The 12,717-nt window shown below is 41.0% G+C and overlaps 1 protein-coding gene across 1 annotated transcript in view; it reads left to right on the top strand.

Annotated features, from left to right (window-relative positions):
- The window catches only part of sfl (N-deacetylase and N-sulfotransferase sfl), a 53,255-nt gene that overhangs the window by 18,688 nt on the left and 21,850 nt on the right, over positions 1-12,717 (top strand). The window contains exon 3 of the mRNA XM_064688458.1: positions 9,915-11,071. Coding sequence (XP_064544528.1) covers positions 10,425-11,071 — 647 coding nt within the window. The 5' untranslated portion in view covers positions 9,915-10,424. The remainder of the gene's footprint in view (positions 1-9,914; positions 11,072-12,717) is intronic.

The raw sequence follows: 12,717 nt of genomic DNA, 5'->3' as shown, positions 1-12,717 counted from the left end.
CCCTGCTGCTGGTTGTGGCAGTTGCCGCAGTGTCAACAGCGCGGCTGCTTCGCTATTGTTTGGCGTTGGCGGAATAAACAACGCGGCGTGTCCAGTGCAGGCAAAACGAATAGTGTGGGGCGTGGCAGGGAGAGGTTAGACGGGTAGCGACAGCTGAAACCCGCAAAGTTTTAGCTTAGCCTGCAGTGGAGCGGGCCAGTTCCGTGCAGTTCCCCGCGTTATGCACGCGCATAAATCAAAACAATAAAGTTCAAGCGAAAACAATGACGTTTCGGATGATCATCAGCAACAGCATAATGATGTCGTTGCTGACGTTGATGCCTGGACAAATGTGGATGCCACTGGAGCTGAAGCTAGTGCCGCTGCTCCAGTATCCTATTGTTGGGTCTGACCACTCTATTGATGGGTTGCGACAAATTATGTCATTGAACTGCTGCAGCTATATCGCTGCCCCAATTGTTGTTGTCGCTGTTGTTGTCGCAAAATGAAAAATTACGAATTGTGGCACGGAGTGAGAGAAGATGTGGCATTTTGTGAATGATGATGTTCGCATGCTCATGAATAATATTTATTTGATGTATTTGTTTACTTGATTTGCTGTGTGTATGCAATTGATTTGAAAAACTCAAAATGAGGACAGCACAAAGAGGCGATTATTTACAAAAAAAATACTAGAATTTTCAGTTCAGTTCAGTTTGTTTAGTTAGCAAAATTTGAAGGAATTTAGGTTACGATATAACTATATAAATTATATATGCTGTATGTTTGTACGAGACTTAATTGTTTTTAAAAGCGAACAATAATTAATTATAGCCAGCGCAGCGCTCAAATAATAAACAAAAATGTACATTTATTAAATGCTGTATGAAGATTTAATTAAAATAAATCCATCATATTTATCATATGCAATTAAAGAGCTCAGTGTTTAAGCCTATGTGCTAATGCATTAAGCATACGCCGCATTGTACGGCATGCAAAAACTTTGAACCGTGTACACAGTAAACATAAATTTAATGATTATTAATGGCCATTAAACAAGGCCACAAGCCAACTAAAATGAGACAATGGCTAATGGATAAAATATTTTTATGATAGCTGCGACTCGACGACTCTGTCATGCCTTTTGGCTAGTGTATTTAATGGACGCGTCTCATGGACAGGCTCGACATAAACTGGGCCATTATTTATTGCTTTTACATGAGTAAAAGGCCAAAGGGCGTTAAATATACGCATTGCGTGCGATGGGGTCTATGGGCTGTAGGGAGGCAGACAGGAGCGACTGACTGACAAACACACACAGAAAGCAAAGGCATGGAATGCGGCGAAAAAGGAGCTGTAACAGAACAGGACGATGACTATCGCTGGCGGCGCATGGCGAACACTTTGCGGATGGCCCAGACGCAGGCTTTTTGTATTAATAAAAAGGGGAGGTGAGGTAGAATGGATACATTTTGGCCAGAATACGCTCATGCGCTGATTATGCCGTGAACAGAAAGGCAGACCACTTAACCAGCCTAGAGCTAGGGCCCAGGGATCTGATCTGATGGGTGGTTATTTTACCCGAACTTATCCAATCGCACACCTCGTGTCATTAAAGTCGCGTCGTTGTCGGCGTTGATGTTGATGTTGATGTTCATTATGATAATAAGATTGTTGCTGTCCGGCATTGTTGGGTTAACGTTGCGTGCTGATATGTCACCAATTGCGTGTATCTCAGCTCTTGCCTTAATATGCGTGTCTCGCATATAGTTGTATATATAGGTGTGTGTATATACATATATAGCCCCGACCACCGGTGTGTGTGTGTGTGTGTGTGTGTGTGCATGTGTGGCTATCATAATTATGCAGCTGGCTTAATTATAAAATGTTACCGTGCAGTTAACCAGGGGAATTAATTTGCACACACAGGAAAACACACACACAACAGCAACAACAACAACAACAACAACAGCCACAATCACACGTGCAGTAAACTCGTGCCTGTTCAATCTTTCAATCACAGCTCGCTGTAGAGTTGACTGTGCCGGGGGCTGTAAGGGCTTTTATTATGGCATTCAGCTCGGGTTCATTAACTAATTTTAGCACACATACGCACGAATAACATAATAAATTGATGATATACTACGGGCAAATGCATTTGTGTATGAACGAACGCTGGGAATTGCATGAGCAGCTGAGCTCTGGGAATCTATTGCGCCCCATCTGGGCATTAGGTGTATATGCTATGTGTGAGTGTGTCTGTGTGTTTGTGTGTCTGTGTGTGTGTGTGTGTGGGTGGCGCTCTGCTTGGGCTAAATGATGCGAACAATGCTGTGGGCCAATTTGAAAAGCTGTAGATTTTGGTTAGGATTTGTGATATGTAAGCATCAACTTAAATGCAAGCTGTCCAAAGGGAAACTAAATGATGGGATGTTGTGAGATTTACCAAGACATGTTGAAATTGTACATATTTCGTTTGTTATTTGATTCTGGCATTAGTTAATGCTCATTGCATCTATCTGGTTTACTCATCTGATTTCATTAGAGAAAAGCAATTTCAGTTTTGTATCTGCATAATTGATTTAAAGCTCGCATTTCTAAGCAAAGGCTGTCATCGAGCAAAATCTCTTTGAATGACAAATACTTTAAATTGTGTGTGTAAATTAAAGTGACTACTTGTGATTGTGGAAATCTAAGGAAAGGCAAACCTAACCATTCATGCCACATATTCAATTGATTTCTCGTAAATGCTTAGTCATAGAAACTAACACTCACTTGCATATATTCATAAAATCATAAAATCATTTGTGAATACACTTGGGATTATTAATTATTGCGCACAAACACTTTTCAAAGTTAACAATCATTTTTGAATGAGATATGAGAAAGCATGTGTAGTATATTAGAAAATATTAATTTAACTGAGCTCACAATATCTTTAAACACCCAAGCATATTTCCACTTCATAGCTGCATCGGTTCATCCTTTAGCAGTCAAGTAAGTGAAAACTTCCTACTATGAGCACTTTCCCTTGGTTTGCTTTTCTGGCAGCTGAGTTGCCCTCAAATTTCCACCCAACAACAGCAATATAAACGCTTTGTGGGTCAGATATGAAAGCAACTTTTGCGTTATACCAAACGAATGGCTTGTTGCATTTGCATTGCTCGCCCCTAATCCCGCAGCCACATATGCATATTGCTACAGTACTGAACGCTGCTGGGGCAGCAGGAACAACAATTCAAAACCAGTTACACGCCTAGTCAATTACACAAAGAACCAACACCGAATGCCAACACCAACGCTTCGTTAGCAACTGCGGCAGCAACAGCAGCGGCAACAGAATCATGACTGCGCTTACTGGTAAGCCTTCGCCTCCCTCTCTCCGAAATTACCCTTGACTGCACGATTGTCTGCAATTTGAGGCTTTATTGTCACTCACCAAGCAAACAACAACGGGCAGATCAACAATGAGCAGTGCGTGGGCTGTCCTCAGCCCAGAGCCAAAGCCCACGCCAAAGTCTTAGCCAAATCATTGCACTGCACTTGCCCTCCTGTCGGGGAGTGGCAGTCGCAGTTGCAAGCCACAATATGCCAAGAAATCTCCAATGGCAATGGCTTGTGGTCGAAACGCCAAGCGGATCAGCCAACAGCCAGAACCAGATACAAAGCTGCAGCTGCGACATTGACACAGACCGTGGCAGTTGCAGCTGGAGCTGGAGCTGGGAGCTTTAGCAGCAGATGGAGGTAAACTGTGGCAATGTGGGCGTCCATTAAAATGAAACGTTGCCCCAATTTGTGCGCCGCTGGAGACTTGACGAGTTGTCTGGCGAATGTTTCCACATGCCTCGTCATCCAATATATATACATATATTTATATATATATATATATCTTATATATATGTAACTTGTGTATTTCCTACATAATTATAAACGTGGAATACTCGCTGCGCAATGAACTGGAACAAGATAAGCGCTCATCGGCTTAGAAATAAATTCAATGCCACGTCGTGACTTTGGAGCAGCAGCTCACAGCTGTACACCTTGGCCCTGTGACGTCGGAGAGATAGAGATAGGGAGAGAGAGAGAGATAGAGACTTTAATTGAATTAGTTGGGGAGCGCAGAGCTGTGCAGTGAAATGCGAGTGGAAAATGTTTTTCCATTGTTAGTACAACACTTAGGGGCTCTTATTAGCCAGCGGCAGCAAATTGCAGACTACAGCTCAAGTGGCTGCCCCCCCCCCCCCCTTCCCTGCCTCTGCTTGGTTTTTCCCGTGTTCCCTTCGATTGCTTCGTCACTTGAGGCCAAAATGAAATAAAATCAAAATGATGTAAAATACATTCAAGCACTTTTTGGTTTTGCTTTATTGCTCTGCCACCGTATTTTTAGAAACTGGGTCACTTTGACGGCCCAACCCAGGCCACCTGTCCGCCACCTACCACTCCCTCCCCGTTACTCGCCGTCCTGAGATCGACACTAAAAATCTACAAATGAACACACTGAAAGTGTCTCCTTGAACAGCTCTGGTCGGAGGAGAGCATTGGCAAACCGTACACGATTTCTGTTTTAAGCACGCTTCGAGCTGGAGAGGCAAATGTGGAATGCGCCGAAATTGGAGTGGGGCCTAGATCTGCCTGTCTGATGAAAAAAAAAGTTTTCGTTGAGTGCACAGTCTAATGTTTTAATTAATCAAAAAAATAAATAGGGAGAAAATATATTCTTGCATTTGGCATTTTAATAGAAGTTTTATGGGTGTTATGTCTATATCCACTTGAGAATTTTTCGCCAATTGAGACTGATATAAAACAGTCCACATTAGAACAACATATTCAGCCCCATCGTAAAGCCACAACGTATAATTGACGGCAGCAACAGGACCGAATGCCTCTGTGACATCTCTTAAGTGATATGTCTCTCTCATCTATAGAGAAGTTTAGGCTGTTATAACAACAACAACAACACTTAAGAGTCAATTTGTGAGACACTTTAGATGACATTTTGTGTTGCATGCGCCCAGGGAATTGTCAAGCAGCTTACCAAAATGTTTTAGAGATATGTAATTCGTAAGTGGCAGAGAAATTTTCTAATGCGCTTGTAATTGTTCCAAATTTGAGTTTTTAACAACTTTTATATAGAGTACTTAAAGCTGTAAGTGCATAATTATAGCCCTATAAAATACTTAAGAGCTAAATACGAGCTGTGTGTGGATAGTTGGAGATATGTTTTTGCATTAAATCTAAACTTTGCTACACATTTCGCCAGTTGAACTTTTCATTGTAATATACTAGATGAAGCTGGGATATAACAAAAACAATATTATTATTATATTCTAAACAAGTTCTTTTTTGAAATAGCACCAAGTATATCTAAAGGTCTCATCAATCAATATCTTTAAGACAATCCGGAAAGCATATAAATATAGCTCAGTATAGACTTCTTTATTTTGTAAAAATATATTATATACCACAGCTTGGAGAGCTACACACGTTAGAACTTTAGCAGCAATATTTCAACTTCAGTAAATTTAAAACTTTACATCCTCCAGCATTTGAAATCCAATCACCTGGTCGCTGCCCACGCTGCAACTCTATAAATCGAGACAAACCTCAGCACATGCAGCAATTGATGTCAGTCCCATTGATTTATGACAACATAAAAATTTGAGACACAAACACACGCAATAAGCAATAGGGGGAATTGGAAACTCTAAAGACAGACGCAGGCGTAAAAGTGTGAAAACTCATTAAATGCACACAAATTGTTTATAGACGAAACGTTTAACCGATGCGTGCGATGGCAAACGACATGGGAACTGCCGCGATGCCGCCCACGCACAACAACAAGAAAGAGACACTCGGATTCCATGGAAGCTCATTCTCAAGCGCTTAGCATGTGGGGCAACTGCATAATGCCCAAGACGCATTCATCAGTCAAATGGGTAGACAGCAGTCCAGACAATCGTCTGGCCAATGAGTCAGTAGTCGCTGGTCGGGGTACTCGGGAGCTGCCTCCCCGTCAGTGGGTTAAGTTAGACGTTTTGTGCAAGTCATGAGCGGCGTTTGTGTGGGGAGGAGAAAAACTCACTCAAATGTTGGCGTTGCATTCAATTTACTACAGACAATTGATTGTTTTCCCTTTTTTCCATCCATTTTTTGTTGTTGCCGCAAGCAACAAAATCAACACAAATTAAAAACGATTATCAATATGTCTAGCCTGTCAGGCGGCTCAGGGGGTGGCATCCCATTCATACATATATGTATATATGTGTTAGCGGTCGGGCTGGGAAGTTCAAGCCGCGAGCGCGCGAAAAGCTAACAAAAAACGCAAAGGGCCACAGACAAACAAAGCGTATAACAATAACAACAACAACAACAAATGCTGACTGATAAATGGGCAGCCAAAAACAGCCAAGTTGGAAAAATAGACAACAAAAAAGCTGAGGGTGGCCGCAGCAGGGCCGTCGGGGGCGTGTAGGTTACTAGTCATCTCTGGGGCACACTTCAATGTTGTTATTGCTGCAATTGTTATTTTTACGCTACTACCATGGGGTACAATCGATTTCTCTCTTTGTTGTATAAACATTTGTTGTGGGTCAAACTCATTGAATGCCAAGTGTTATGCAGTTCTTAGAAAAATATTTATATTCATTACTTTTAGGCTTTACAGAAATTATTTCCTGTCCAATATGGCTTTACTGCATGGTAAAACGTTTTTAAATCTATATAAATCTCTACATTTTTATGACGGACCTTAGCTTTGACAGCATATATAATATATTTTATAATACAGTTCGCTTTTTGTTTGAATATAATAACAAATAATTTAAAGAATTATATTTAAAACAATGTTAACAATGAAAAATGATATTTTACCATTTTCATCAGATTTCATAGTGTATTTCTGCTTCAGCGTTTCGTTCAAATTTTTCCTACTTAATTTTAGAGCTACAGCTCCAGCTGGTTGTTGTTGTTGCACCGTCGGCCACACGCCTCAATGCAATTTGGAGAAATATGTTGAGGGTCCATCCAGGCTGTTTGTAGAGGGTGTGAGCTGTGTGGAGTGTACCGTAAACGATGCCCCAACAGAGCTCAACAATGTAAACAAAATGTTTCGTAAAATAAATAGTTTTCAAAACCATTAAAATCAAGAAAAGGAAAAAAGAAGGCCAAGAACAACAAGACCGAATAAATTTTTGGAAGCCGTGAAGCTGCGATGAGTGGGTCTGTGGGCCTTAAAGACCCAGGCGCGAAGTTTGCGGCATTAAGTTTTCAACATGCTCAGCAAATTGTTTAATGGCCGTGCACACCCCGTTTGCCGTAGACTCCGCCGGCACCTAGAAACACGATGCCGTAGAAAAATATACGGTATAAACAGAAATGCCAGAGATGAACTTTTTTTTTTTTTGTCTGTGCAAGCAAATTGAAAACTAGCAAACAGAAATAACTCGACATGAAACTTTAGAGACATGTGTTATTAGCCAGAAAATACATGAGCTTGGTGTGAGGCAAAAGAGATGCCAGCCAGCCCGGGCGACATGCATAAATATTTGATGTAAATTGAAAAGTGCATGCAACATACATTATTTTTCTGGCAACCTTCGGGCAGGCAAACGTATATGAATAAAGATACAGAAATAAATATGTGCATATATATATTTATATAAAGGCAGAGGCAGAGTTGTACGACAAGCAAATCAGCAATAACAAACAGACAAACAAACAACAGCTGAAGCAAAAGTTTAGCTAAAGTATTTATGCCACAGAACGGCAAGCAGTCACAGAGTTTGCTGCGGTCGCTGGCGGGGGTCACATGAACAATTGAGAAGGAAATTAAACAAGTTTGCCTAACGAAGAAAGAAAAGTTTTTTGCGCGCCTTAAAGTATGCAGCAATCCACGCAAACAAACAGCAGCCACATTAAAAAAAAACTTCTGCCTAAGCGACATTGCAACCAACGAGTGGTAAGAGCAGGAGCAGCAGTTGCTGCTGTGGCAAGGGGGTTTAGCATTGTCATGCTGTGCCCCCTAGTTGAAGCACGTTGCGGTGCTGCTTGCTGACTCTGAAACTCTCCCGTTCTCTCGCTTGCTCTTGTTACGACCAGGCTAAACTTTTTGAATCAATTTAAGTTCTGACATTTTAATGATAAATTTGTAACAGAGGCAAAAAACAAGGCCAAGAATGCGCCCAGACATTGTTGTTGGCCTGTCTAACAGCTTTCAGTTACCAGTTGCCAGTTTCCTTCCTAACTGATGCTGTTTATTCTTGCTGGCTACATTGTATTCTGCTGTGGCTGAGTTAGAAAAATGTTCTTTTTGAATTATTGCAAGTCTCTTGAAGTGGTTTCTGATGCCAGCTGTTGGAAAACTTTCACCTACATAAGTGATATATATATGGCAAAAATGATAAACTAAGCCCAGCGCTGTCTAAAAAGTGTTATGGCTGTAATATTTTTGTTTAAATTAATACATTGCCTTGGTAGTTCTCAACCTGAAACCATTACAAATGTAACTGTTTACATATTTTGGATAATCCGCATTGTATCCAGACAAAAGTTCAAGCTTGCCAAAATAAAAATCTCCCAAACTTTCTGTTCGGTTTTATCATCCTATTTTAGGCTGGCTGCGTTCCTGCGTTCCTGGCGCACACGTGTTGGCAAACGTTTATAGAGACCACAAGAGCTGGGCAAATATTGTTGCTCATCCAAGCCCCATTATTGACTCATTTAGTTGGGCCATAAAGCGCCGGAAAGTATGTTGTCATTATTTCGCCGACAGCCGCAGCCATTTGCAATTAAAGTAAGCCACATATGCAGTTAATGGCTAAATGTACACACACGCACACACATAGATGCACACCCAGATACAGATATACACCCCAAATTACAAACTTTGTATCTATAGGCAAACGTTTGCGGCTTCCCTTTATTTGCAGGTTTATCAGCATTTTGTTTACTTTACATTCGAGATGCCAACAAAATGAATTGACAACTGTCAACAACTTTATAGATAGCAAAGACTGCTGTTTGTGGCTGTTGGAGGGGGCGTTGGCTAAGTCTTTTGATATGAAATGTAAACTGAGCGTGCCATCAATTAGTTTTGAAAGATAAATTAAAATTGAAAATTGAGAAAAGCTCTAATTGATGGCTATTCAATGCTCTTACAAAGAAATTTTGTGCTTAAAAGTTGCTGGTATACTGTGATGAAAATATTGATATAGATAAGAATCATGTTCTTACTTGTTATCTCTATTGAGCGCTGTTTCTTGCTCTCTTCCGTTCTCTCTCTCCCTCTCTCGCGATATCTCTCTCTCTCTCTCTCTCTCCCTCTCTCGCGATCTCTCTCTCTCTCTCTCTCTCTCTCTCTCTCTCTCTCTCTCTCTCTCTCGGTCTCTCTCGGTCTCTCTCGCTCTCTCTCACTCTCTCTGTCTCTCTCTCTCTTTCTTTCCGTCGCTCTAGCTTATTTCCTTACTAGGTATTTCTCTATTTTTGTAACTACCATTTTCGTCCCTCTGTCTCTTGCTCTCTCTCTATCTATCTTTGATCTCCCTTCCCTTTCTCTCTTTGCTCCCTCTCCCTTTCTCTCTTAGCTCTCTCTCTTTTCTTCTCGCTTACCCTCTTTATCACTAGGGTACTCTCTCACACTTTTACTCCGACTACTATCTATCTTTATTCCTTTTCAATGGCGCCTTTCTCTGCGATTTTCAAAATTTTATGTAAGGAAAACAAATATATTGATATTCTCATTAAGTGCTTTATCTCATTCAAGAGTTTTATTTTAGTAAGAAATTGGCCCTTTGCTCAATTCCACCTGCACTTTACACCTAGCATAACAAACATAATTAAGTAGTTGCAGCTCCCTCTTGAATAACAAAGCACTTGCTATTTGTTTACTAGTTAGAAAAAAAGTATTTATTTAATGTGTTTCCATTTAATTTTTGCAGATAAGACGGCCCAGTCAATGTCTGATAGTGCAGCAACTGAAAGTGGGTCTCTCATATGACTGATAATGGCAGTCAACGCTGCCTGCTACAGCAACAACAAAAACAACAACAACGACAGCAGCAGCAGCAACAACAACAAGGGAAACGGTAGCAGTTACGATGGCCAAACAAAATGAATATTTGAAAATTTGGAAACATATCAAATGGCGAATTGAAAAGTGAAACCAAAATCGAAAAGTGAAAGGAAAAGAGAAATTCCACAAAAGAAAAAGACAAGAAAACAATTAATAAATTTTATACGCCGGGTACTTAAAAATTGTTGAAATTAACAAGTGCCATACGCGAGTGTTGAAATCGAGTTTACATAGATATAGTTCTAGAACCTATTTCAGCTTACGAATAACACATATCCCAAAAGCAACGCTGCCAATTAAAGAGCAATCCATAAATATATATATTAATATATATAGACTTGTAGTTAACACCACCGAGCGGAAGTCCAACAACAATATGACAATATCAGCAACAGCAGCAGCAGCAGCAAGAACAACAACATCTACACCAGCAACAGGAACAGCATCAACAATAATACACAACATTGCAAATCGCTTGCCTGGCAAATCGCTGAAATATGAAAAACTCATTAAACAGCCGCAAATGCAGTCGGGCACGACGAGCGTGACCGGCACCCAAACGGATGCGGATGCGGATGCCAATGGTCTTGGGACTGCGGACCCATTCGCCGATTGCGGCCATCTCAATAAGCATTTTGGCAATGGCCATGCCACGCCCCCTGACCTGCATACAACCAACATCACAACAGATCGCAGCATGCTGCTGCCGCCGGAGCATACAGGCAACGGTTTTCTGGCCAGCGGCATTGTCACGTACAAGGCGAAAACGAATGGCGGCAACTACGACTTCAACTCTACCTCATCAACGACTATTGGCAGTGTGAGCGGTGGTGGAGGTGGCGGCGGTAGTGGTGCTGGTGGTGCCGGCTCATCCATTGCGAGTTCGCTTTGCCATTGTTGTAATTTAATTGCACGCCGCTGCATTGGCATCAATGTGCGACGCTGTGTCGTGGCGCTGTTTGCCATCACCGTGGTCAGCATTTTCTACTACACGCACTACGTGGGCACCGACGTGTTCGATGGGTGAGTAGCCAGTCCAATTTCTAAAAACCGCACTGTCTGACCCAACAATCTCCGTGCCCCCAAAGCGAAAACCATTTTTATTGTGCTCGAGTGCGGATGGATGCGGATGAGGATGTGGATATGAATGCACTTCCATCTCGGCATTTGCAGTAGTGCCTCCGCTTCTCTGTTTGTTGTCTGAGCAATTGCTTTAATTTTATTTTTATTTTTTTAATTCTGCAAAAGAGACGCCCGGGAATTCTTTTCAATATGCTGTACATTTGATTAACAGGTGAATGCGCCTTGCAAGCACTGGTTGGCGTATTTTCAGTTCATTTGTTTCCTCTTGATTTTCATTCCATTCTGTTCATGACGTTTTGTGTGGCGCTTGAAAGTTGCAATTGCACAACAAAGCAAAGAAATTGTGCAAAATTATTAATGGAAAATGTTGTTTGGCTTTGCAATTGCGGGTGAAGACCTGAAACAAAGGAGACTTAAACATCTTAAGACTACCTTAAGAAATGTTTCATCTTCATTACTTAGGTTGCGTTTGCTTGCTAACAAAGTCTTAGGTTTAAACAGGGGGAGCAGGAGAAGATTAACTTGCTGCAGTTTCTAAGAGATTAACATATTCGTGCCAAATTAAGCTGATTTTTTTCTTCTATTTTTTGTATTCAGAAGCAAAGCACTTATTGACAATTCTTGTGATATTTCTAATGTTACCTGAGCAACTTTTGACCTTTGAATCCTCTTAAAGCTGTCGATTTGTCAGTGATTCACAATTAGTTTGACTCCATTTACGACCCAAATACAAAACACAATCTTAATACATCCTAAAAACCTTTGAAGAATAAAAATCTATATATATATATTGTTTTGTATTTCATGTCCACTTTAATCCCTTTTTAGTTTTAATACATCAGCTTTTGTGCACTGCAGCCTTCTCTGCGCTACTCATTTCGTCGAAGTGGTCGCTTAGGGCTTAAAAACGTTTCACGTTTGTTTTAATCTTTTATAGATAAAACTTGTTAAGGTGTAATTCCACTTGCGTGTACTATTCAGTGCAGCTAAAACTTTTAACTAGTGAGTTTTTCTTTTGTTTCCCAGCAAAATCATCAACGATTTTTATGTGACTTGTTTTTAAAGTTTCACCCTCAACGTTCCCCCCTTCGACACAGTCGACCCACGGAAGTTTACACCTTTGGTTAACTCAGTACTCGAGAACTTATTAAAAGTTCGTGCTGTTTGCAGGCACGTAGCTATTTCGGGATTGGATAAAAATACTCGTATTTCTCATAAATTATAATTGCGCGCATAACTAAGAAAAGAAAAGACTGTAAAAAGGTTTTTCGGTCTTTATTTTTCGCACAATTTTTCCCCTTTATTTGTGGCTTGGCGCTTATTTTGTATTTTAATTTGTGAAATTTTTGCACAGCTGGGGGGCGTGGCAGTTGGCCTTACTTGCCCGTTAGCTACTTTTGCGCGCAATTATGGTTAACAAACATTTGGAGGGAAAAGCCCCCGCAGCCCCTGAGTAACAGCAAAGTGCAACACGCCTGCAGTTGCACAAACAACGGACAAAGTTTTGATTACTTTCATCAGTAAGTGAAGCAGCAGCAGGAGCAGCAGCAGTAGCAGTGGCTGCAGGTGCTGCCGAGTCCTTGACT

This window comes from Drosophila montana, unplaced genomic scaffold (genome assembly GCF_035044405.1).
Source record: "Drosophila montana isolate Dmon_TW-CO22-7 unplaced genomic scaffold, ASM3504440v1 contig_3213_1, whole genome shotgun sequence".
NCBI classification, from domain to species: Eukaryota; Metazoa; Arthropoda; class Insecta; order Diptera; family Drosophilidae; genus Drosophila; species Drosophila montana.
This window is presented reverse-complemented; position numbering and strand designations above follow the sequence as displayed.